Below are 25,897 nucleotides of genomic sequence, written 5' to 3'. Positions count from 1 at the left end.
GTGTCGTTGAGTTAAGTAGGAGTGATAGCGGGTTAAGGGATAACACAAACCACAGTGGGCTCAGTGAATCTCCTTGGAATATTCCCTTTTTGATGTCAATTTGGCCTAAGTTTGTGTTGTTAGCAAAAAGCTGTGTATTCCACTTTTTCATTGCAGTATTTAGCAACATTTTAATAGATGGGTGAATTTTATAGATATCTAGAACCTTAATCAGCCAGTCATGCGGTACCGAATCGAATGCTTTGCTATAATCTATGTAACTCATATTGATATTCCGGCGTTTCACCTGTGCATGTTTGATCAATATTGCATCTATAGTAAGCTGTTCTTTACTACCTAATGAGTTTTTGATGCACCCTTTTTGTTCGGATGCAATTATATTATTAAGCGTGCAATGGTCATATATTTTGCAAGTTATTGCAGCTGTAAGTAGTTTATAAACCGATGATAAACACGTGATAGGTCTATAGTTTTCAGGTTTTGACCTATCACCTTTTTTGTAAAAAAGGAAAGTATTTCCACTAGCAAGGAATGTAGGAAGAGCACTAGGGTTCTCGATAATTTTATTGAAGCACCTGGCAATGGCTTCACCATTGCCGCCAAATGTTTTTAACCAGAAATTTTGAATACCGTCTGGTCCTGGTGCGCGCCAATTTCGTAAGGATTTTAGGCATATCGCTATATCGTCTTTAGTGAATTGTATTTGAGGCATCGCATTTATGTCATGTGTCGAGTTTTCTACCACATTCATCCATTCGGTATCAGTCTTGAAATTAGATGGTGTCGCCCACGTATCCCGCCAGAATGAGAAAAACTGTGATGAATCCATTTCAATATCCATCCTCCTATCATCTGTCGGATTTTCTAGCTTCTGATAGAATTTCTTAGGACATTTGGAGTATTGAAAGTTGTCTTCTTTACGCCTTGTTGCTTTGTTGTACCTACGCAATCGTGCACCTTTAGCCTTGCATTTCTGGCTGAGCTCATCTCTAACCACAATTAACTTGCGCGTCTTTTCGTGTTCCTCTGGGTTGATATGAGTATGCTTCAAGATAATTTTCAATTTTCTGGCTATTCGATTACTGGTATTACCATTTAAGTATTCGGTGATTGTACTTATCTGTCTTCGAAGATCGTCTATAGTTTTTGTTAGTCTAACTTTCCATGCCGGCTCTTTCTGCAATTGCTGCTTATGAGATTTATTCTTTTCCATCACTTGTTGGCAATTGAGTTCAATTGTAGTGACAGCAGCAGCATATAGCGCAAGATGGAACTGTTCTATTTCATCTATGTCTTTAATGTGATTTTGGAATATGAACTTTACATCATTCAGGATTTTTGTAGTGTTCTTTTTGAAATTCAGTTGCGGAATGAGAGGTCTACTTAAAGGATCAGTACTATGAAATAAACTATAGTTGAACTGAAACAATTCATATGTCTCGCGCTCAGTAGTGCTCACTGGTTCGGTTACTTCTCTTATTGCAACTGGGGTGTCTCTATGATAGGAATGTGTGAAGTCTATGGATGTATCTTCTCGAATTTCTAAATTAGTTTGAATTTGGGTTAAAATATGTCCAACTTCTCTTCTGATCTGATCTATTTCTTGTTGCGCTAATAGTTTCTTAGAGTATATTGCCCTAAGTCGATCTGATACATTTTGCTGCGTTAATTTCAAATGAGGGAAGGTTTTATTCATCTCAGTGTGTAACTTCTGTCTCCTCCAGGAAGTGGATCATCTCGGCACTCATTAATTTGGAGAAACATTTTGATTACTAAACAATTCATTTCTTTCGTCCACTTAATGCGTGTGCCTTTCGTTGATTTTTCTAGAAATGTCAGCAGAATCTTGGCTTGTACCTGGATTCGAGCTAACAGTTTCAGTTGTCTTATCCACTTCGTTGTTAGTTTGGGCTGTAGTTTGTTTTGGGACAAAGGGCCCGCCTCTTCAGCACCTTGTCACCGACGTCCCGCATACTGTCATGTCCAGCGTCGGCTCCAGACATGCCCTGGCGATCCCCAGGCAGCGGCTGTTTACTATTTCCAATATTTGTTTTCATTCCATTATGGGTATTCCCTTTTCCTATTATATTTGAAGATGGAAAAGGAAGAAAAGATCTACGGAGGATTAGCAAAGGATTTGGGTACTATGGGTGAATTAATTTTTAAGGAGCTTATGGATCTAAAGGATAGGGTAACAAGGTCAGCGGACAACTGGTGTTACTGGCAGTATCGTTTACACATTCGATAGCAACAAGAGCATGCTGGATTGCATCCCTTTCGGCCAGACTTTGACCAATTAAGGTCTAGTTTTATGTTGTGTGTCTGTAATGGGATAGGTGTGTGGGAAGATAGTCTGCAATGGAGGGGCCCGCTCCCGTCGGGGTGTGGCTACAGGCTGTACGGCTTGCCCTACGTACCGTAGCAAACACAGTAAAGGCCCCTATCCTGGATCTTTACTTTGTCTGGCCTGACTTATTTATTATTATTATTATTATTATTATAGCACTAGTACTATATGAAAGCCATAATGACATCCAAATGACAATGTTAAATGTGTCATAATGACATTGTCGTAAATTAATGTTTTTAAAGGACGAAAATAAATATGCATACATATTATATCATTGTCAAATAATTTTAGTGAACCATTTTTCTTGAAACAATGCACGTTTATATATTTTTTTACATGTAACAATTAAAATCAGTTATACATTGGAAAGTTCATTTCTATGAAAAACCCGAAACAATATCTAGACTATCTTATCATACGTACAAAATCAACATATCTTGACAAACGAAATGAGAATTTGTAACTAAAACAACACGATGTTCAGGGAATCAGGTTTAAAACCTTAGTCACTGCACACTTCGTCTGCGGTTTAAATAACGAAACAAAGCCTCTTTCAAATCATTTTTTCGTTTATTCAATTCTTTCAATCCGTTTAGTCACTATACTTCTTTTTCCCTCTACTTATTTGCAAACAAGACATCATAATTTCTTCGTTGTCACGTTCTCAATGGTATATCTCTTATCGCCATGTAAATTTCAAGTGCAACAACACGGCAAGGATTGATGCCGATTAATATTCCGCACGACGGATTTTCAAAAACTAATATATTGGTCACTGGAACTCACGTATCACCTTCAAGTTCAGCATTGGATATTTTTCTATAACATTAGTTTTACTACCACCTTGTTAGTTTGTTTCAACTATTTTTATTGTTATTATACTATTTTGTTGCAGTGATTGTTAAGAACTCTCCTGGAATGACGAATCAATAGAGCTTTCTGCAGAAGAGACATCGCAAGATGAAGTTTTACATCATTGTAAGTATAATTTTGTTATTCAAACTTTCAACTTGTAATGTTGATATTAGTGACGAGCCAATGCAAGACCAAGACCAAGACCTCCTTTGGTCGTGGTCTTACACATAATAAGTAGAAGTAGTCTTTGTTTTGTTCTAGGTCTTGGTCTTGCTGCAAGACTCTGCATTTTTCTAATAAATTCGTATTAGAGGCACTATCTACATAGAAAATCTTTAAATAAATAGTATTTTTGGAAATTTAATGCAGATGAAACTTTAACAAAATAAATTATTAATTATTAGAATATTTGCCTAAGACAAAAGAAAATTTTTATTTTTTAAAATACAATAATGTACAATATAGGTTCTGAACAACCTTTCACTTAATCTACAGTATGTCCCGGATTGTCTTTACAAGAGGAATTTTTTTTTATGTAAGTCCTAAAAATCAAAAGGCGTTTTCAACCTTTGATAGATTGTTATTGATACAATTTTAATTAACGTCGTATTTTTTCCTGTTTTAAAATGTTAAAGAAGCACAAAATTTATTTAGTTCAGTGCTACGGAAAGGGTGATAATAGTTATCCGAAAATGTGATACTTTAACAGCAAAAAATATGAGGTTAATCAAAATTAATAATAACCATCTATCAAAGAATGAAATCGAAATTATATTATTATATATATATTATCTTTTGATTTTTAGGACCGAAAAATTCAACCATATTTTCATGTTTTTTTTTAATTTTCTCTAAACCGGTATGGAAATTTTTGGAAATTTGAAAAACTATAAACGGAATTAACCATTTCAGAACAAGCAAAAAATTTTATGAAGAATGCATTTTTCTCGAAATGTCAATAATAAAAAACTTCTTCCTCTTGTTAAGACAACCCGGGAACATACTGTATATAAAAACAGCATTTTTTGTTACCAGAACCAAATTAAGTAAAGCAAAGTCATTTAACTGTTAATTTATTCATTGTAGCAAATATAACAATTGGGAAGAAAAAATATAATGTTAAACTCTCGTATTCAATTAAATTAAATTAACTTTTTGTTAAACAATGTTAAACAGATATTGATTTTAGCAAAAGCTTTCTAGACTTTTAAAAAATTAAATCAGTAAAATCATCAAATTTTTAATCAGCATTTTTATATTCTATTTTTTTAATATATGATCATTTTATATTAAGCATTACTGATTTTTTATTTAATCTTTGCATTTACAACAAATCTTATATTACAAATTATGCATCAATTACTGTTTTACTTTTATCCAACTACTGATTTGTTAATTAACATTTTTTTCATTCAATATTATAAAATGTAAAATTCAAATTTAGAGGCACTAGATTATTTCAAAATCAACATATTTATTATTTTCGGAAATATTTTATCTTCAAAGTTAGTGAAGCATGATGCAGGGGCGGATACAGGAAATTATTTTAGGGGGGCCCAAATAAAAGTAATGTAGAATAGCCTAATATTTAACCCAATTTATAGATTTGTGTCCCCCTCTGTGTCCGCCACTGGTTGTATATTTTATATTTAGAGCAAAAATAATAAACACTAAATGGAGGAGAAATATTTGGATATACGTATTTAACAAGCATAATCAAAACAAGCAACATCAAAATTTTACAGCAATGACTTCTATTTTATTTCTCCAAAAAATCCTTATATGGGTATTTCGCCATTGCAAGAAAATCTACAAAATAAAATAGTTATTTTTCGTAAACACTTCTGCGTTAAACCAAACGGAAACTACTTGTCAGAAGTCTCGGTTTACAGATATACAAATTTGCCTAACGAACAAAAAAATGCTTAACGTGTCGAAAAGTTTATTTCTTGCCGTCATTAAAAAAAAAATTAAAATATTTAAATTCAACTATTCGAGAACACTTTAGTTTTTTTAAAACAAAAACCGTTGACGTTCTGTTAAAATGACATTACTTTTATTAAGTTAAACTCATTGCCTGGAAACTTATATGGTGAAATTTTGATAAAATAATTTAGTACACACTAAAAACACGGTATGTCGCTAGTGGTAGGAAAAATAATTTTTAGAGGTTACTAGTTTATTTGGTTGCCTGTGATTTGCATATACAGGGTGTTTCCTAATTAATCTAAAAAATAAAAAATCGTTAGAAAACGAATTAAGGCGGGCTCTTAATAAGTATATTTATTTTTTCTCGACAACCGTTTGATGAACAAGAAAAACGCAAAAGATCAATTTTGTTGAAAAAGGATGGCCGGTCAAGAAAAAAATATATTTTCTTTAAAAAAGCAGTGGTGTACCATTTATGTTAAGCAAAAAATCGATTTTTTTTAATTTTTAACACCCTGTAGATCAGAAAGGAAGTACTTTAGACCTAATGGGTATATAAAAATTGTTTTAAGAACACATGAGGAATCACACCATAATTTTTTTAGACTAATTCGAAAACACCCTGTATATTGTCAACTTGACAATGACTGCTGATAAATCAAAAAATACCTTTTCAGTGAAAAAAGCCTGATTTTCGCAGGAAAAATTTTGATTTTTATTGAATTTGGGCCTGCGTTTGCAAATACTCGTTTGTCTTTTAATTTTCTATCTATCTAAATTTTAAATATCATAGTCAGAAATAGTTTTATTATTTATTAACTGTAAAAATGGTGTTTTCTTGTTGTGTTGCATCTTGCAAAGAAACTAACAAAACTGCAAAAATGTACGTGTTTCCAAAAGACGATAAGGTATGTATCTTAGATAAAAGAAAAATATATGGTATGTATTCGTTGTTTGGTTTTTTTTTTCGTTTGCTTTAAAATCTATAAATCTCGGTCTATTCATTAGACAGCCAGTCGACTTACGATCATTTACATGAAACTCTGTAAAATAAATAAAAAAATAAATTGTAAAATATATATATTCTTATGTTTTATTAAAGTTCCTCTGATATACTAATATATCAGTGTAACTTTAAAAATAAATCCTTTGAATTCAAATATAAACATAAAAAACATTTACAGCAGAAAAGGCGAAGGCGCTGGGTTAAACGTAGTCTCCACTAAAGACACGGAGGGGCGCTTTGACCCAAAATTTTACTATTAAGTTTCATATCTATCTTAATAGTAGATTATTTTCTTTTATCTATGGTTAAACTTCAACATTAACAATTACTACCTGATAACAATTACTTAATAAGGTAAAAAGTCCCAAACTTTCTGTATGATTATCTTTATTTTTAATTTTTTCGTATGGTTATGTTTATTTATGTTATGTTCTTTAAAATCAAAGAAGCGATTGCCATACATTACTAACATCTACAGATGTATGAGCAATACATTTATTTTTATTAGATTGTATTAAAAAGCCTTTTAATTATTCTTTTAAAGGCTATCGCCTCTTTCATTATATTTTTGGCGTTATTAAAATTTATTCTGTGCCCTGTGTCCCATTAATACTGACAAATCTTAGATTTGTAAAAATCTTCCTTGTTTAAATAATTGTTATGTTCTTTAATTCATTTAAGGGTCTAGATGTTTCACCAATATAAAATTTATCGCATTCACATGGTACCGTATGATCGAAAAAAAAACGGCGTCCAATTGGCTGGGAAATGACGAGCAATGACATTTCACATATAAAATGACAGCGATCTTCATTTCATAGCCATCACTGACGCCGTTTTTATTCAATCATACGGTATTTTGTATATTACATTTTTTGTTTGTTGTTCTGTATTCATTGGTTTCTCTCTATCTATCTATTCAGCCTCTTCGGTCCATCGTTGGACATAGGCCTGCCCCAATCTCTTCCACTCTTCCATCTCTGTCGCCGTGCTCATCCATCTTGTGCCTGCATGTTTCCTCAGATCGTCCGCCCATCTCATCTGAGGTCTTCCTCTACTTCTTCTATTCTCCCAGGGCCTCCAGTTTACGATGCATTTGTTCCATCGATCATCCTTCCGTCTGACATTGTGACCGGCAAACTTCCATTTCAATTTTGCTACTTCATTTCTAACATCCCTTACTTTAGTTTTTCCTCTGATCCACTCATTCATTTTTCTCTCTGCCAGCCTTATATGTAGCATTTGTCTTTCCATAGATCTTTGAGATTTTGTTACCTTATCCATATTTGATTTTGTCAGTGTCCAGGTCTGGGATCCGTAAGTAAGTACAGGAAGTACACATTGATTATATACTTTGGTTTTGAGGTACTGTGGATATTTTTTGTTTTTTAATATGTAACTTAATTTTCCAAATGCTGCCCAGGTCAGTCTTACTCGTCTCTTTATTTCAGCTGTTTGGTTTTCTTTTTTCAGTTTAATCATTTGTCCCAGATATATACGAGTATACTCTTCAACTTGTTCTATTTTTTCTTGGTTCTATTTTTTTCTGTGTTTGTTATGATTTTAGTTTTAGTGTAGTTCATATTTAGGCCTATTCTTCATTTTTTTCCCAGCATTTCTACCAGTTCTTCTTTCTTTTCTGTTATTAAGGCGATATCATCCGCATATCTTAGGTGTTTCAAGTATTGTCCACATATTTTGATACCTTTTTCTTCCCAGTCTAAATTTTTGAAAACGTCTTCTAATGCCTGGTTAAAGAGTTTAGCGGTTATTGTGTCACCCTGTCTGACACCTCTTCCTATGCGAATTGGCTTTGTTCCTTCGTGGATTTTAATTGTTGCTGTTGCTTCGCTATATATGTTGGCTATTAAGTCTGCGTATCTGTAGTCTATCCTGCTATTTATTAAGGAAGTTTTTACTGCCCAGTGCTCAAAACTATCAAAAGCCTTTTCAAAATCTAGAAATGCGATATATAGTGGGATGTTGTATTCATTGGTTTAGTGTGTGATAAAATGGATCTAAGTGTATTTTGTGTTTTGAAACTAATTTTTTTTTGTTTTAGTGGTTTATATTCTCATAAACCAAAATTATATGCAGAAAAACATATTTTTTTTTAAATTATTTCAAGTTTTATTTTTCTCCAAATCATTACATTTAAAAAAAACGTATTTCTAATATTATATTTAACAGGTTGGTGTAGCCCTGATCACTACTATATCTCCAACATATCAACGTACTTCCGGTAAAAGATCTGAACGGATCAAGAGAGATGATCACGTACCACCTCCTAATGTTCCGACTTTCCGAAGAGACTCGGTGGAACATGTTCCAGACATAGACATAACATCGAACATGAAGGCAAGTTACATGGCTTTGGAAGAGTACGGAAGTAAAAGTTTGCCATTGAGGACTGCGGTGGAAAGCGTACCAGATACGTAAGTACTATCTGATTAGATTCTGATATAAAACACACATCACTATTATTTTTCTGATATAAAACACACTACACATGGCATGGCTTCTTCTGTCAATTTCATCACTTTTTAAATCATTTTCTGTTTTTACTTACAAGGTCTACAGTAAATTTAGGCAAGTGTTTAACAATGAACTGTTTCTCCTGCCTTTCTTCTGAACTTTTCCACTACATGAAGGCAAGTTATACAGGGTGATCCTAACTGTATTAGAACCGGAAACTTCGACAGCATATTCTTCAGATAAAAATAAGTAAAAAAGTTCGTATAAATGTATGTCCTGAAATGCTTACGTTCAGAGATACAGGGTGTAGAAGTTTCATTTTTATTTCGATTTTTTTTTAAATAATTTCTGAAGCAACGTCAATATTTGGATGAAAATTGGTGTCTAGGAGTTTTTTGACATGAGAAATTTGATTTTGGTGTCAATATGACTCTTACTAGTAGAGGGCGCCACCTACATGTTTTTTTAACTGTTTTGACGCGTAATAACGTTTTGTCCGTACCTGTATAAAACTACCGAGAGAAAAAAAAAGTCTCTGTGACTTTTTACGAAAAAATATCTCTTTCTAAAAATCGCTACGAGCAACCGTTCTTAAGATATTTATAATGGAAATAGACAACACATGTCATTATTGACGAAAAATTAACATGTTAAGTAGATAGTTATTTCATTGAATATTTTTTTTTAAATTAATCATAAATATTTCTGCAAAAAATGATGATAAAACAGTTTCTGTTGAACTTTCGACACAAACACATTTCAAATTTATAATTTCAGTCTAATAACTACCGTATGATCGAGAAAAAACGGCGTCAGCGATGGCTATGGAATGAAGATCGCTGTCATTTTATATGTAAATTTATATGGGAAATGTCATTGATGTTCATTTCCCAGCCAACTGGACGCCGTTTTTTTTCGATCATACGGTATTTCGTCAACATGTTTAATTTATGTCAATGATGACAGGTTTTGATAATTTCGATTCCAAATATCTCGAAAACCATTACTCGTAGCGATTTTTACCAAGAGACCTTTTTCACGTAGAAAACGTCGTAAATGTATATTTTTTTATTCAGTAGTTTTATACAGGTACGAACGAAAAGTTATTACTCTTCAAACCAGTTAAAAAATATGTAGATGGCGCCCTCTACTAATAGGAGTCATATTGACATCAAAATCAAATTTCCCATGTCAAAAAACTCCCAGACACCAATTTTCATCCAAATATTGACGTTACTTCATAAATTATTTGGAAAAAATCGAAACAAAAATAAAACTTCTACACCCTGTATCTCCGAAACTAAGCATTTTAGGACATACATTTATACGAACTTTTTTACTTATTTTTATCTGCAGAATATACTGCCGAAGTTTCCGGAATACAATTCGGACCACCCTGTATATATATTTGTTGGCCACCCTCTGGTTTGTGGTCATTCTTGTAATTCCTTTATAGACCGCAGACGGGTTCTAGCTTTTGGATCTGTGAGAGCCAAATAAAAAATTACGATTGAACAAAATATGAACGGTCTCCGTTCTTGTTTACTACAGTTCAAATTAGTTGAATCTAAAAATTAATATTAATTATTATCCAGTGGCGTAGCGTGGGTTAGGGGCGCCCGGGGCGGAGAGCCTCTAGGAGAGAAGTTTGCCGCCCCTATAGAGTCAATCCGCCTCCTTTATAACAATTTTTTGCCGCCCCGCAGGTACTTGGAAGAACTCCGCCCGAGGCGGACCGCCCCCTCCGCCCCCACCTTGCTACGCCACTGTTATTATCATCTAATTAGTAAATTTTTTATGATTAGTTAAAAATAGCAGACCAAATTTTGCTAATAATAATTTTAACAGGAAGCTCTTCGACGCCTTGTAAATATTAAAAGAAAATATTTTGCACAATAACGTGCCTAGAATTTAATTAAAAATTACAAAGAAATGGATATAAATAACTAATTCGAAAAGACTCGTTTTCAATATGACTGAATATTTTTTCATAAAATTTATTCGCCAAACGATAATCCTAAAAGCTAAACATGTTTATTACATGTAGAATGTTTAGGAAGGGATTTAATCACCTCCACCTTACAGATCTATTGTGTGTTCCCCTTTCTTGAGTTATAACGAGTTATAACTCATCATACAGTCTCAGCTCAGGGCTTTAACAAAAGCCAGTATCTGAGACGGCTCCACAGAGGCTAGCTCTCCATCTTCGACATCAGCCGTACCAAAGTTCATGGCACGAATGGTCGTCGTCTCGGCGCACTCACTGATAAGGTGTTCTGGTGTTTCCCCCTTTTCCCTATAGAATCTGCATTCGCCGTTGTTTCTCAGCTTCAGCCTACTGAGATGTTCGTTGAGTGTCCTGTTAGAAACCCCGTGACAATCCGAAGATTGTTTTTACTTAAATCAAGGAAAATCTTTGATTTTTTTTTCTATCGTAAGTTCTGAGGAACTTTTTCGAGTGTCTTAGACCATTGGAGGAAACCCATTCCAAGTTATGGATGGAGTCTTCCAGATTCTTCAGTTCCGCTTTCAGTTCGTTCCCGTTTGGAAAACAGAACGGGTCTGGTTCAATTAGTGGAGCGTTCTCTCCTTTTTTAGCTAGATCACTTGCTTTTTCATTGCCTTCTATCCCTTACTTATCCTTGTGGGTATAACTTTTCCTATAACCACAGATTAAGTATACTATATGTATACAGATAAAAATGTTATCCCTAATTCGTGGTACGAAAATTGTTTTTTATGACGATATGCAAACGAGTAAAAACGAAATTTCCTGTGCGCAAAAATAAACTCGCGTAAAATAACAATAAACAGCGTAATAGAGAGATATCGGTAAACCGAATAGCGTGCATGGACGTTAATAAGGTCAGCTGTTATTTCCTTTACGTGAGGTGGTATTAACTCTCTTCATTTATTGTTATCGGATCGGAAAGAATTCTGTTTGCGTCGCGTCCGCTATTTAAACTTAACCTAACTTTGAATTTAAAAAAGGGCTAAAGTGCTTATTTCCAGTGCTTTATTGTTCAACCGTCTGCCAGTGGGTTTAGGGCAACAAGCAACAAATTCTCTTAGAAGGGCTAAGTCGTCATCTGCTGTAAACGTAAGCCTCTTTATAGATTCTTTAATATTGGAAGAGGTGGAATCCATATTTTGGGCCATATTAATTTAATTAAAACTAATCCCAGCTACTTAAATATCAAATTACCTAATAAAACTAAAGTAATAATTCAAAACAATTCAAACATAATCTAAAATAAAAGATCTCGCCGGCCGGCCCCGGTTGTCAAATACCCGCACATGCAATTTAAGCAATTTTTAAACGTTATTTAGAAATAGCGCTTGGTGTAATTGATCCGCAAATTACGTCAGGCGGTAACGTTATTAGCGGGCGTTACATTAAAAATTGACTGGCGCATATCGTAACCATGATAAGGTACGCGTATGGAGGTACGCGTAAATACTGCATGACGCTATTCGGTTTTCCGATATCTCTCTAATAACTGTGCCGGTCAGGCGCTGTGCACAATTTTAGAGGCCATAAGTGGGCGTGCTATGTGCGCAAACTAGTCACCTAACTAGTGCCCGATTCCGAAAATTGGAACCACGAAAAACAATAAAGAAAAAACAAAGTTTATAATCTCTATAATCTGTGCTATAACTTTTATATTTAATATTTTTTGTAAACCTTGAAACAAATGAGATAATGGACTTTATCGTTGACGCACCCTGTATATACTTTTTCTTTTTCCAGTATTGAAAGCTCTAAACGTCTTCCACTTCGTGATGCGGTAGAAAGAAGACCAATACCCGATGAGGCCTTAGATGTCGAATTTTTGCCGTTTCAAAGCCAGACGCAATATTTTAAGCCTACACTCACCTATCAGCCGTTGAACTCGCCTATAAAATTCACTCCTGCTTTACTGTTTCAAAGTATCATCGACGGGTACTCGCAGTTAGCGCCGTACAGGATTAACAACGGCTACCAACAGCTTTTGGTCAGTCCCTTTGGCTTAAATAGAGGAAGGAGTTTAAAATTGGGTAAAGCAATGCTTATTGTATGTACATACATGAAATTTATCGTTTGGTTCCTAATTAATAAAATGTACCTACTACATTAAAATTTGTAAAATATAGTATTGGGCTTTAAAATTTACAAACTTAACTAAAATATACGCATATTACGCATTATTTCTGTTATAATATTGATGAATATAATTTTTCTGTTTAAATATTTAGGAATGCCTTAGTACAGGGTTTGGCAATAGTGCGCCGGGCATCTGTAGCTCCTAAAATAAAAAAACTTGGGAATTTTGTTTAAGTGTAAACCTAACGTATGTACTAGGATGTATTTTAGGAAAATATTTTAACTTCTATAGGGTGGCTCAAAAAAGTGTGAGTAGATAGGAATGTTTTTTTTAAATGGATCACCCTGTATATTATTGCATTTTCGGCTTCCTTCCAGATCACTTTACATAATCCTAAGATATGAATACATTTTTTTCGATAGTTTCAGGGATATTAATAATAAATAACAAATACATATTTTTCAGTCTTTTATAAAGATATTAAAAATACAAGAACTTTCCGGAAATCAAAACTATATTAGGTATTTACTTTAGAAGGTCTGTACTTGCTTTGCTATAAATGTGGTAATCGTAAATCATACAGGATGTTCAAAATTCTACGCCAAACTTTCCAAACTATAAATAAAATAATTTTTCTTCGCTTTTTTAAATAAAACACCCTGTATATTATTTTTTCAGTAGATGGAGAATTAAAAAATGAACATTTTTTGTATTTAGGGTATTTTAAATTTTTCAACGGTTTCGCAGATATTTGCGGTTTTATATTTTAAATGGCATTTTTCACAGTAAATGTTTATCAAACCAATGATTTTTCTCTCGTATTTTACCGTTGAAAGAGCCATAAGAAATAATACTGCGTGTATCTGGGAAACTAGTCAAAATTTTAAATTAATAATACTTTAAATACAAAAAAATGTTCATTTTTTATTTTGCATCTAATAACAAAATAATATACAGGGTGTGTTCCATTAAAAAAAAACAAGAAACATTATTTTATATTTCAGAAAGTTTGGCGTAGAATTTTGAACACCCTGTGTGATTTAAGATTACGATATTTATAGCAAAGTAAGTATAGACCAGCTAAAGTAAATATTGAATATATTTCAGGACAGTTTTTGTATTTGTAATAATTTTTTTAAAGCAGGTTGGAAAAATATATATTATTTTTATTTATTAATATCTCTGAAATTATCGAAATATATTTAATAATATCTATGAAACAACATTCTTACAGCTTTAGTGTATATTAATAAATAATATTTTCTTGCCTTTAGCTGTGTATTTTTTCTAATTTCGAAAAATCTAAAGTAGAGAAAAAAAATAAAAAGTAAAAAGAAAATTGTTTCGCTTGTCGTAAAGGGGGGAACCAAGACCCCTCCCACAACCGGTTTCTGGGCCTACCCTTCATCAGGTGGACTGTCCAGGGGCTGGTTCTCACCGATACGGCAAGCAAAACAATTTTCTTTTTACTTTTTATTTTTTTTCTACTTTCGATTTTTCGAAATTAGAAAAAATACACAGCTAAAGGCAAGAAAATATTATGTATTTAATAATATCTTTATATATTTTTTTTCTTTGTCATAGGTAAATAAATAATTTTCCTTTTATTTCATTAAGCACATTTATTTCTGTTAATATACTGTCTAACGTTTCGACCATTTTTTTTGGCCTTCATCAGAGTCTACAATTACATTAAACAAAGTTTCAAAAAATCATTAAAAATATAATACAAATATTTTTGTTTTACTTACCAAGAACGTAAAAATCAAAAAAATCAAACCGAATAAAAACAGAAATTTACTAATAGTTACTTAGGATTATGTAAAGTGACCTGAAAGGAAGCCAAAAGTGCAATAATATACAGGATATTCCATTTAAAGAATCATCCCGATCTACTCACACTTGTCGAGCCGCCCTATAGAAGTTAAAATATTTTCCTGAAATACATCCTCGTACATAATTTAGGTTAGCACTTAAACAAAATTCCCAAGTATTTTATTCTCGGAGCTACAGATGCCCGACGCACTATATTGACGGACTATTTTATTTAATGAGGTATTATGACATTACATCTTTGCAATCATTTTACTTATATCTTTGAATAAGAAGACTAAGGAAGGAGCATAATGCTATCCTTGTATTCATGCACGGTGGGCGGAAAAGCCACCATAAAAGCTCTCTAGGGTGGGGATCCTTGACAGTTCTGTTTGACGATTCATTTGACACATTTGAATTTGATTTGAAATTTTGTGGATTTGTCAGTCTTTACGGAGCTTATTTTATGTTATTTATTATTTATTCTACTACTGATAGTTGTATAAAGGTAGTAAATCTAGATGGAAATTGTGGCAGAACTTAAATTAACAGTGACACTATCGCGATTTATTGAAAAGACTCTAAAATAGTTGGTTGTGTAGCGTGCGGTAGATCTCGGCAAAAATTGAGTGAAATAATGGAACAACTTTTCGCTAGTAAGTGACTATATAATATACATACGTGTAGTAAACCTATCATTTATGAAATTCACTTAAATTAACTAAATTATATATTTTTCTTGCATTTTAGTTTTTATTTATTACTTGTCAAAGATTAGATGTCAAAGAATTTAGATACGTTAATTTGACTTACCTGCTTCAGTAGCGTATCGGATGTTTGTGTTAATAAATACTTATTATAACTTATCTATTTTTATTAGAATTATATATTTTATAACAATTTTAATAACTACCAACATTTATTCACAACGTAAAATAAAACAACAAATTATTGAGTCTACCCCACGTCTACCCTACATCATAGTTTTACATTTTTTAAATAAAATTAGAACGACACTGATAAACCGGAATTTAAGTCGGCCATATTTGAGGCCCATCGCGGTGTACCTAAGATTTTTGATATGCTCCTTCCTTAGTCTTCTTATTCAAAGGCAGATATAGAGAAAACAGCAATTTTTAAGTTAAAATTGGCAACCCAAATAGGAAAAATACACAAAGAAATTTTGTAGAGTAGTTATTTTCCTATTTTTTATTGTAAATTGTTCATTAGTTCAGAACAATGCAGAATTTGTTGTAGTACAACTCTTTCAAAGATATAATATTAATATATTCTATATTTTTAATAAAAAATAGAAAACGAAGACGAGAAGAAAATTGTTTGTTACTTGGAGGCAGCAGCTGCTTACAGAAAACCTCCACTAACCTTTACAGCAGATGATTTGGATCCAACATTGTGTACCCACGTCATTTACGCATTCGCATCTTTGGATCCCGTACATTTTAATGTGGTGTCCAATGATGAGGAATATGACATTATCCAAGGTAGACAACGCTTTTAGGAAAACATAAACCTAAAGATAACTTTGATTTGGTTTTAGGGGGATATAAAACGGTGACAGGGCTGAAAAGATTCAACCCTAAACTAAAGGTACTGCTCTCCGTGGGAGGAACGCGCCAAGATGCGTCTCACCGGTTTTCTTCAATGATTTCAAGCGCAAGCAAACGAAGAGATTTCATCCGGTCAGCTTATAATTTAATCAAGCAATACAATTTCGATGGAATTGAAATTCATTGGGAATATCCAGGTAGGATACCTAAATTATAGAAAAACAAACAAATGTAGTTAGTTAAAATTTTTCTGATTTTTTTTATTTGAAAATACATCTCTAAAAGTTATTGTCCATAAAAGTGCCGTTATTTATTTATCTATGAAATTACACTGATATTTTTTTTATTTAATGCGGATTTTAGCCAGTCCACATAATGTACAGGGTGGTCCGAACTGTATTCCGCAAACTTAGGCAGCATATTCTGCAGATAAAAATAAGTAAAAAAGTTTGTATAAATGTATGTTCTAAAATGCTTAGTTTCGGAGATACAGGGTGTAGAAATTTCATTTTTATTTCGATTTTTTCCAAATAATTTCTGAAATAACGCCAATATTTGGATGAAAATTGGTGTCTGGGAGTTTTTTGATATGAGAAATTGGATTTTGATGTCAACATGACTCCTAGTTGTAGAGGACGCCACCTACATATTTTTTAAATGGTTTGAAGAATAATAGCTTTTCGTCTGTACCTGTATAAAACTACTGAGCAAAAATATACATTTACGACGTTTTTTACATAAAAAAGGTCTCTTCGTGAAAATCGCTATGAGTAATGGTTCTCGTTATTTTTTGAACCGAAAAAATACCTGTCATCATTGACATAAATTAAACATAAGATCACAAAACATCCCCCTTTAGAACTTTTTCAATTTTATTATACAAGGGCGCCTCTGGTAGACGGAGGAAGAAATACTAATGGAAGAGAGGGGTGCGGGGAAGGGGGTTGTTTTAGTTAATTTAAAATAAATTTAGACATACATGCAAGAACACTTTGTGTGCTTTTAATTAGGTCGAACATATTAAAAACGATAAATCAACTGAATTAAAAGCATACAAAGTGTTCTTATATGTCGGATATTAATTAAAACATATATTAAAAAGACTAGAAATAGTATATATTAAGTTGTTACAGTTATAATTTAATCTTTGGCCGTTTTCAGCAAATAGCAGGCAGTTTTACATAATTTTCCTCCCTTTGAACTGAATTGGAAACGGCTATATAATTTTGGTGTAGGCAAGATTCCCAGTTTGTTTCCGTTTGGGACCTGAAATAATAAAAACAAATTAAATCAGATGTAATCATCTGCTGATCATGATAATATAAAACGCGCGTCCTTAATTCCTTACATGCACCGTAAAAAAATTAAATAACTGCTCTGCAAGTAGCATTTATTAGCAGTACTAATTTAAAAAAATCTATAACTGTAAGTAGATATGTTTAATTTACTTACCATTGTATCCTTCGGAAACCAGGTGTACAACAATTAAACTCCATGATAAAAAATAATTAAGAGTTATTACAAAACACAAATTGTCCCACCATTTTTAAAAAACATTGTCTAAAACAGAATACTGGCAAAAAATCTGAAGGAATTTAATTTTACAATAATTCGACAAATCAAAACGAAATCAAACCGTAAAATCACAACAAAAGCGTCTCTGAGTGACAGTTAAAAATCAAATTTTATTATTGTCAGATATTGACATTTGCATTGTTGCATCTTGGAGGAAAAACTATTTTTAATGAACTGTCATTTCCATTTAAGTTTCCCAGCCATGGTTATTGTGAAAAGTAGTTAAAATCGTGTTAAAATATTAAAATTTACAAGTTATAATTAGATATTTTATATTATGTCAACAACAAACACATAATAGTACAGCGTAATGTTGATATGCAGGTCCAAAACAAAAAGTGCCGCTATATTTGTCAGTTTTCGTTGTCAGCCGCGGAAGTTTCAGTGATTTTAGTGTTGTCGGATATTTTTATTTGTGAAATAGAAATATTGCGTTTGGATTGCAAAAATAAAAGTGGAAGTTTTATTGCAATGTAAGTAAGCGTTTGTCCATTTTATATTTTACTTTTTTCATACCTACGACAAATATACGTAAATTGAAATGTTATAATTCGTTTTATTTAAAAAATGTTAGAAAACAAGCCTGTAATCCTGTAATTGACATAATTCTTATGTAATATGCTCCATTTAAATACAATTAAAAAAATGTAAATTTAAAAAATATATTAAAAATATATACAAGCATTAATTGAAATTTTTTGAGTGCGAACAAACACGAGAGGCGCTTTATTATTTACTTTCGTTTGCAAGGACTATATATATTCTAAAGGACTGTTCGATCGCGTCAAATCGCCGCTGTCCAAGTCGCCGTGGAATGCTACGTCACGCGCTGACCAGCGTTCCACAGTGCGGCGGATGGTTATTCTAGCGAGACAAAATCTCAAGAGCAATGTTTGGGACTTAAAATCTAAGAACGTAGCAAATGGTCTAATATATAGCAACTATATGGTTAAATTTATTTATTTATTAACAACTTAATTTATTAATAAATAAATACAAGATAATAAAACTATGATATTATTCGTACATGACACACAAAAACCGTATTGTAAACTATTGCCAAATACATAAAATTATGATATCAAAAAAATCTTTAGCAGGTTTTTAGCATGGTTTTTTTTAATTAATTTGTAATCTTGTGACACCCTCTATAATTTATTTTAAAAAAATATATTTTATTTTGAAAATAATAAATAAGATAGATATTTTAATTTTAATTTTAACACTCGGTAATTGTAAATTCATATTATAGTAAGTATCTAAGACAATTTTTTAAACTCAGTGCCTTTTGATGGAGTTGTTTTGTTTTTATACTATCTGATTGAAATGAATCTTTTTGGGCATTCACCTGTTAAGCTTGAACTCCCTGTGACTGTGACTACCTGTGTTGGTAACTATTGGTAACTTAAAAGATCTACATCATTCAATATATCGATATTTGAAAAAAAAAGTGAAAGTTTGATATCTGCAGAACAAAGGCACGAAGGATTTTAACAAATAATATACGTACAGTAGAAAAGTACATACCTTTGGCAATCTTCAACATAAAATATATAAGCACTTGTAAGTATTTTGTTTTCGTATGATCTCTGCCTTGCTGAGCAGAAAACGACCAAATTTGGTTGATAAAAATGTATCGAAATACAAAGAATATTCATGCATTTTTGTATCAATTGGAATGTCTACTATTTATTCTTATCAGTACACATTTTTTGGCTTATTTCTAACCAAACGCTTTTGTCTCGCTAAATTTATCTTCCAACGCACTGTGCGCTCGTCCGTCAAATGCAAAAATAACTGTCACTGTCTAAAATCTTTAGCGCCAACTTCAACTCGGTCAGTAGATGACGTAAAAAAACTGACAGTGCAGGAAGATAGGAATCGAACTATCCTTATCTCTATAGTATCCTTGCTAAAGGGGGATGTTTTGTGCATAACATGTTAACATAAGCCGAGTTCGGCATTATGCTCTGAGAAATCTAGATAAACAAAGAACAATAAATATAAAGTATTCCAGGGGAAAAGAGAGAAAAAGCCTGTATCGTCTCTGATATCTGTCAGGGTATTTTTGAAAGTGTCATCTTTTTGCTCGAAGTTTTCAGATCGATCAAAACGATGAGGTTTACAACAATACTTTGCCGTAACTTTAACAAATATCAGAGAGAGTACAGGTTTTTCCTCTCTTTTCCTCTGGGATGCTTTATATCTGTTGTTCTTTGTTTATCTAGATGTCTCAGAGCATAATGCCGAACACGACTATAGTCATTAGACTGAAACAAAGGACTGAAATCATAAATTTGAAATATTTTTGTGCCAAAAGATTAACAGAAACTGTTTTATCGGCAATTTTTTTGAAAAAAAAATTATGGTTAATTTAAAAAGATAAAATATTCCCAAATTTATCATTTCAGTAAAATAATTATGTACTCAATATGTTAATTTTTTGTCAATAATGACATGTGTTGACTATTTCCATTTTAAATATCTTGAGAACGGTTGCGGGTAGCGATTTTTACCAAGAGACATTTTTTACGTAAAAAATCACAGAAATGTATATTTTTTCACTCAGTGGCTTTATACAGGTACGGACGAAAAGTTATTACTCTTAAAAACAGTTAAAACACTCATATTGATATCAAAATCAAATTTCTGGTGCCAAAAAACTCGCATACACTAATTTTCATCCAAACATTGACGTTACTTCAGAAATTATTTGGAAAAAATCGAAATAAAAATGAAACTTCTACACCCTGTATCTCCGAAACTAAGCATTTTAGGACATACGTTTATACAAACTTTTTTACTTATTTTTATCTGCAGAATATGCTGATGAAGTTTCCGGAATACAGTTCGGACCACCCTGTATATTAAAATATCAATCCTTTATCTTTACTAATATGCAAAGTATGATTCCAACGTCTATGTAATTTTTTCAGGAGCCCAAGAATTTGGTGGACATCCAACTGATAAGGAATATTTCCAGTTATTTATGGAAGAATTGTCGGAAATATTCAAGAAATCCGGTTTGTTAGTGACTCTATCGGCACCGGCTTTCAGATTTAGGGTTGATGATGGTTACTATCCGTCCAAACTGAACGATATCGTCGATTTCGTCAACTTGCAGGCTTACGACTATCATCGGGATCGGGATCCAATCGCAGACCATCACGCCAATTTGAGTCCGAGGCCCTCAGATGACCAAATGAATATATTTCTTAACACGGTATGTTTTTAATATTAATTGATTAATGATTTTAATTAAAACGCACTGCAAAAACAGAATGACCAAAATGCTTGATGTTTTAAAAGTTGAAAAATATTGATTCCTAAGTAGGTACTGAATAGCTTGTTGTTTAAAATATTTATTTAGCTGTTAGAGAGTGAGTAGTAAAGGCAAAATTTTAAATAAGTATGTATCTGTCGCATGCGCATAGAATAATCCGGCTTTTTACAAAAACACTAGGCATATTATAAAACGCCGGGTTTTTAAACAAAAGAAGGAATTTTTACAAAAAGCCTATTTATTTTCACTTTGCCTAATCAGAATTAGCCTAATCACTTTGCCTAATTAAAAAGCCTAATCAGAATTAGGCATATTAAACAATGACGATATTTTCTGAACACTTCTGCAAAAAGACTGCCTGGTTTCAGTCGTTTTATAAAATGCAAAATCGAGGCCAGGCAGATTAAACAATTATCAAAATTTACTCAGCTATGAGCATAAACATATTGAATAATTTAGGCTTTAATAAAAATACCCCATATTTTCCCATACAAAAACAATAATTTATGTCAAAATTTTATTTTGTTTAGACGAAAATACCTTGAACCCTATTTCATTAAATTATAATTATAAGTAAAATAATTTTAAATAAAAAATATATTAAAACCTTAATATTAATATCTGGTTTAATGTTTATACTCTGTAATTTGATTGTGTGTACAGGGCTGCCTCTTTGTGGAACTTTGCTTTCTTTTTTTGGAACTTTTATTCTTTTAGAATAAAATGAATTTATATTTTCATAATAATCGACCTTAACCATACTCCATTTAACAGAAATATCACTTTTTGTGCTATTATTTTCTAATTTTGGAAGAGAAGTTCACGAAATGTCGTTGGATAAATTTAGGTTAGTTTTACTAATTATTATTATTTACAAATCCCGCCTAAAATGTTTTGTGCAATCTGACTAGTCTTCATTAGGCATTTTGTAAAGCGACTGAAAACAGATAGGCTCTTTGGAAAATATTCTTCTATTGTTAAAAACGCCGGTTTTATAATGTGCCTAGTCTATAGTCTCTTCGACGACTCAGGGGAAATGTCGACAGACGACATCCAAAAAATGACAGAAAATACGATATTTACATGAGATTTAGCTCTATACCGGGTGCGTCTCAAAAGTGGCTCGCCCCTATAACTTTTTTATTTTTTCAGATAAATAAATGAGATTTGGTATGTTAGCATATGACATAAATTCGGATTGATTGACATATTCAATTGTTTTGGGTCAGGTTAGGTTAGGTTAGGTTAGGAAAAATGTGAAAATTGTTATAGCGGGTGCGTCTCAAAAGCGGCTCACTCCTATAATTTTTTATTTTTTATATAAAAAACGAGATTTGGTCTGTTAGTATATGACATAAATTAGGATTGATTGACGTATTGAATTGTTTTAGGTTACTTCTTGTTTCACCGGAAATGACTACAACTTTTGATTTTCAAGTGGCACCCTCGGTATTTTTTTTTCATTTTTTTACCTATTCGATAGAAAATGACATTCTGGATAGAATGACGTATCATCTGTCAACTTTTGACATTTTCGCTTAATAAAAAATCGTATTTTAAATTTCAATCTAGAGTGCCATGGCTATGTTAAAAACACTAATTCTTAATCAATGAGCCTTGAAAAAATAGATTTGATCGTCTAATGTTTTTAGTGTCTTGTCCTGGAGAGTTAAAAAATGCCCAAATCGTATTTTTAATCACATCTGAATTTTTTCAAATGGAACGAGGGTGGCTCATTAGCATATTTGGAAAAAGATTTTTTTACGAATAATTTGATAACACACACTTGGTATTTCGAGTCAAAAATTTTCGTTACGAACCGCAAGTTATAATATTAAATAAACCATATGCGAAAATGTCAAAAGTTGACATATGATATGTCATTCTAATCAAAGTGTTATTTTCTATCAAATAAAGTAAAAAATACCGAGGTTGCCATTTAAAAATCAGAAGTTGTAATCATTTCCGGTGAAACAGGAAGTTTTCGAAAACAATTGAATACGTCAATCAATCCTAATTTATGTCCTATACTAACGTACCAAATCTCGTTTTTTATCTGAAAAAATAAAAAAGTTATAGGGGTGAGCCACTTTTGAGACGCACCCGGTATATTATGATAACACTATCATTAGGCTGATATGATTAATATAAATTTCACAAAACTGTTTGAAAATAGAAAAAAATCTAAGCATATCGGCTCATTCTCGTTTCGAGTTCTTCAAGAAACTAACCATAGATATTTTTACACTCAAATGTTTAATATGCTGTTATTTCAGGATTACGCTGTAAAATTCTGGACTCAAAGGGGATTATCCAGCAAGAAGTTAATCCTGGGCTTACCATTCTTCGGCCGATCCTTCACCTTGCAATACCACAACAACACCGTTCCAGGAGCGCCGATTAAAGGTCCAGGCCGTGAAGGATTCTACACGCAGAAACCTGGATTTCTCGCTTACTTCGAGATATGCGACATGGTGGTAAATGAGGGTTGGTTCAGGAACGAAGATTCTGTGGGTTCGCCTTATATCATCAATGGAGATCAATGGGTTGGCTATGATGACGAGTCCAGTATCAAAAGAAAAGTAAGAATCTCATATAATTTTCTTCACCATGTAAGAATATTTCCATAATTAAGGCCCCTTGGTCTTGTTCTTGCTCTAATAAATACTACTGGCCTTGGTCTTAGTCTTGTAGGATCAAGTCTGGGTCTTCCTGCAAGTCTTACACTTCTTTGATACATTTTTGCTGGAAGCAATTTCTAAATAGAAAATCGTTTTGTTAAAAAATAGTTTTTCAAGAAATTATAATTATTTAAATGAAACATTAAAGAAAAAATCAGTATTTGGCTGATAAAAATATTTGTTATTCAATATTAAATAATAGTTAGGTACCGTGAAGTGGGGTGACTTTGCCCAATTCTGAATTTTAAATCGTGTTTATTTCAAAAATTGTTGTATTTTCTCAAATGCGCATGGTCTATGCTATAAGTGGTAATAAGGACAACACAACAATAATACGCTTTTTTGTTTATTAAACAAATATATATATATATATATATATATATATATATATATATATATATATATATATATATATATATATATATATATATATATATATATATATATATATATATATATATATATATATATATATATATCAAATATATATATAAAGTAAAAAACTGGATGGGCAAAGTTAGTTGCTTATATGGGGTGTCTTTGCCCTCTTCCTTATTCTTATTGATAGACCAAAGCCACCCCATTTAAAAGCATAATTACGTAAAATATGCTTCATCACCCTCAATATTATAACGAACTTCTGCATAATACTTACCTCAATATAGCGTCGTTAACAATTGCAGCCACGTAGAAGTTTGAAACGCACAAAATAGGCTTTAAAAACAGATTTGGCTTCACAGCACTGTAAATGGTACATCGCAACTGAAGGCAAGCGTTTAGCGACGTTCCGAGACGTGGGGCGCCTCCACCCATAATTTACCGATAACACAAAACGCGTTCTTTTCAAGTAGTGGCTACGGCTACGTCTAACATATTTTCGGGCGGAATTTGGAAAAGTCACCCCAAGAGGCAAAGTCACCCCATTTCACGGTACTATACCGACAAATATTGCGATATTTTACTTTAAGAGTCTATTACCACAGATTATACAGATTATAAACTTTGTTTTTTCTTTATTGTTTTTCGTGGTTCCAATTTTCGGAATCGGGTACTAGTTAGGTTACTAGTTTGCGCACATAGCACTACCTCTATAAAAAAATGTGTGCACTATATGTATATAGCTTCATTTAAAATAAGGAACTTTTTATATCAATTTCCTTTCTTATATGCTGAATACTGTTTTAGTTGAATGCATACAGATACCGATTTTTGACCAACACATATCTGACTCTAGAATTTAAGCAAATAGTCAAATGAGATCAAATAAAACAAGTAACTACGTAAGTAACGCAAGATCACAAGTTTTGCATACTGCTCTTGGTATTGCGCAAGTCTTGTATTCTTCGGTCTTGGTCTTGCAGATTTAACGTCATCTTAATCTTGCTTTTTTCTGCAAGGTGAAGTCCAATACTACAAAATCAAGAATTATAGATAATTTTTCTATTTCTTGAAGTATCTTTTAGTAACTTTGAAATAAATCAATACTTGTCAAATATTTTTAGATCGATTTCGTGAAAAAGAAAGATCTGGGAGGTGTATTCGCTTGGGCCGTAGATTTAGACGATTTTAAAGGACTCTGTGGAGACAAATGGCCCCTTCTGACTACCATCAACAAAAATTTACGAGGTACATTGTCAAACTTAGAATTTTTTTAATATATCACCTAAATATAAGTTTTAGATGAAGAACCCGTATATCTAGTCCCCGATACGAACAACCCAATCGAGCCATACGGAACATGCCAAGCTGAAGGCTATTACAGCGATCCAAAGAACTGTGCTGCTTATTACGCTTGTAAAAATGGCCTTAGCTATCATTTATCCTGTGGAAACGGATTAATGTTCGATACGACCAATGGAAAATGCGTAAAATTCCAAAGCAGGAAATGCAGACCTGGCGAAACCATCTACATTCACCAAAACTTGAAGGAGTTCAATCATGCTTCTCTGAGAAGTGGAAAAGAGGAAGAATTCAAGGTCCAACGAAGAAAATATATTAAAAATTTCAAATAAAATGTTTTTTATTATTTCAGGTTGTATGTTATGTAACAAACTGGGCATTTTATCGAAAATCTGAAGGAAAATTTGTTCCTGAACACATCGATCAGCGTTTGTGTACTCATATAGTTTATGCGTTTGGTACCCTAGATCCGCAAAATTTGATCATAAAAGAATTTGACACTTGGGCAGATATTGATAACAGTAAGTACCACAAAATAAAATTTCTGCATAACAAAGAAGACCGCCATAATCTAGAAGGCTTAGGAAATATTTGA

At 32.4% G+C, this 25,897-nt stretch overlaps 1 protein-coding gene across 1 annotated transcript in view; it reads left to right on the top strand.

The window, feature by feature from the left end:
- Nucleotides 1–3,255: 3,255 nt before the first annotated feature.
- The window catches only part of LOC115884800 (probable chitinase 10), a 52,910-nt gene continuing 30,268 nt past the window's right edge, over nt 3,256–25,897 (top strand). The window contains exons 1-10 of the mRNA XM_030903485.1: nt 3,256–3,328; nt 8,331–8,575; nt 12,367–12,653; nt 15,829–16,017; nt 16,074–16,280; nt 20,595–20,881; nt 23,218–23,523; nt 25,125–25,248; nt 25,297–25,598; nt 25,655–25,823. Of these exons, the coding sequence (XP_030759345.1) occupies nt 3,311–3,328; nt 8,331–8,575; nt 12,367–12,653; nt 15,829–16,017; nt 16,074–16,280; nt 20,595–20,881; nt 23,218–23,523; nt 25,125–25,248; nt 25,297–25,598; nt 25,655–25,823 (2,134 nt within the window). The 5' untranslated portion in view covers nt 3,256–3,310. The remainder of the gene's footprint in view (nt 3,329–8,330; nt 8,576–12,366; nt 12,654–15,828; nt 16,018–16,073; nt 16,281–20,594; nt 20,882–23,217; nt 23,524–25,124; nt 25,249–25,296; nt 25,599–25,654; nt 25,824–25,897) is intronic.

This window comes from Sitophilus oryzae, unplaced genomic scaffold, assembly GCF_002938485.1.
Source record: "Sitophilus oryzae breed Bouriz unplaced genomic scaffold, Soryzae_2.0 scaffold_357_pilon_pilon, whole genome shotgun sequence".
NCBI classification, from domain to species: Eukaryota; Metazoa; Arthropoda; class Insecta; order Coleoptera; family Curculionidae; genus Sitophilus; species Sitophilus oryzae.
The sequence above is the reverse complement of the archived record's forward strand: the minus strand, read 5'-3'. Positions and strand labels throughout refer to the sequence as shown.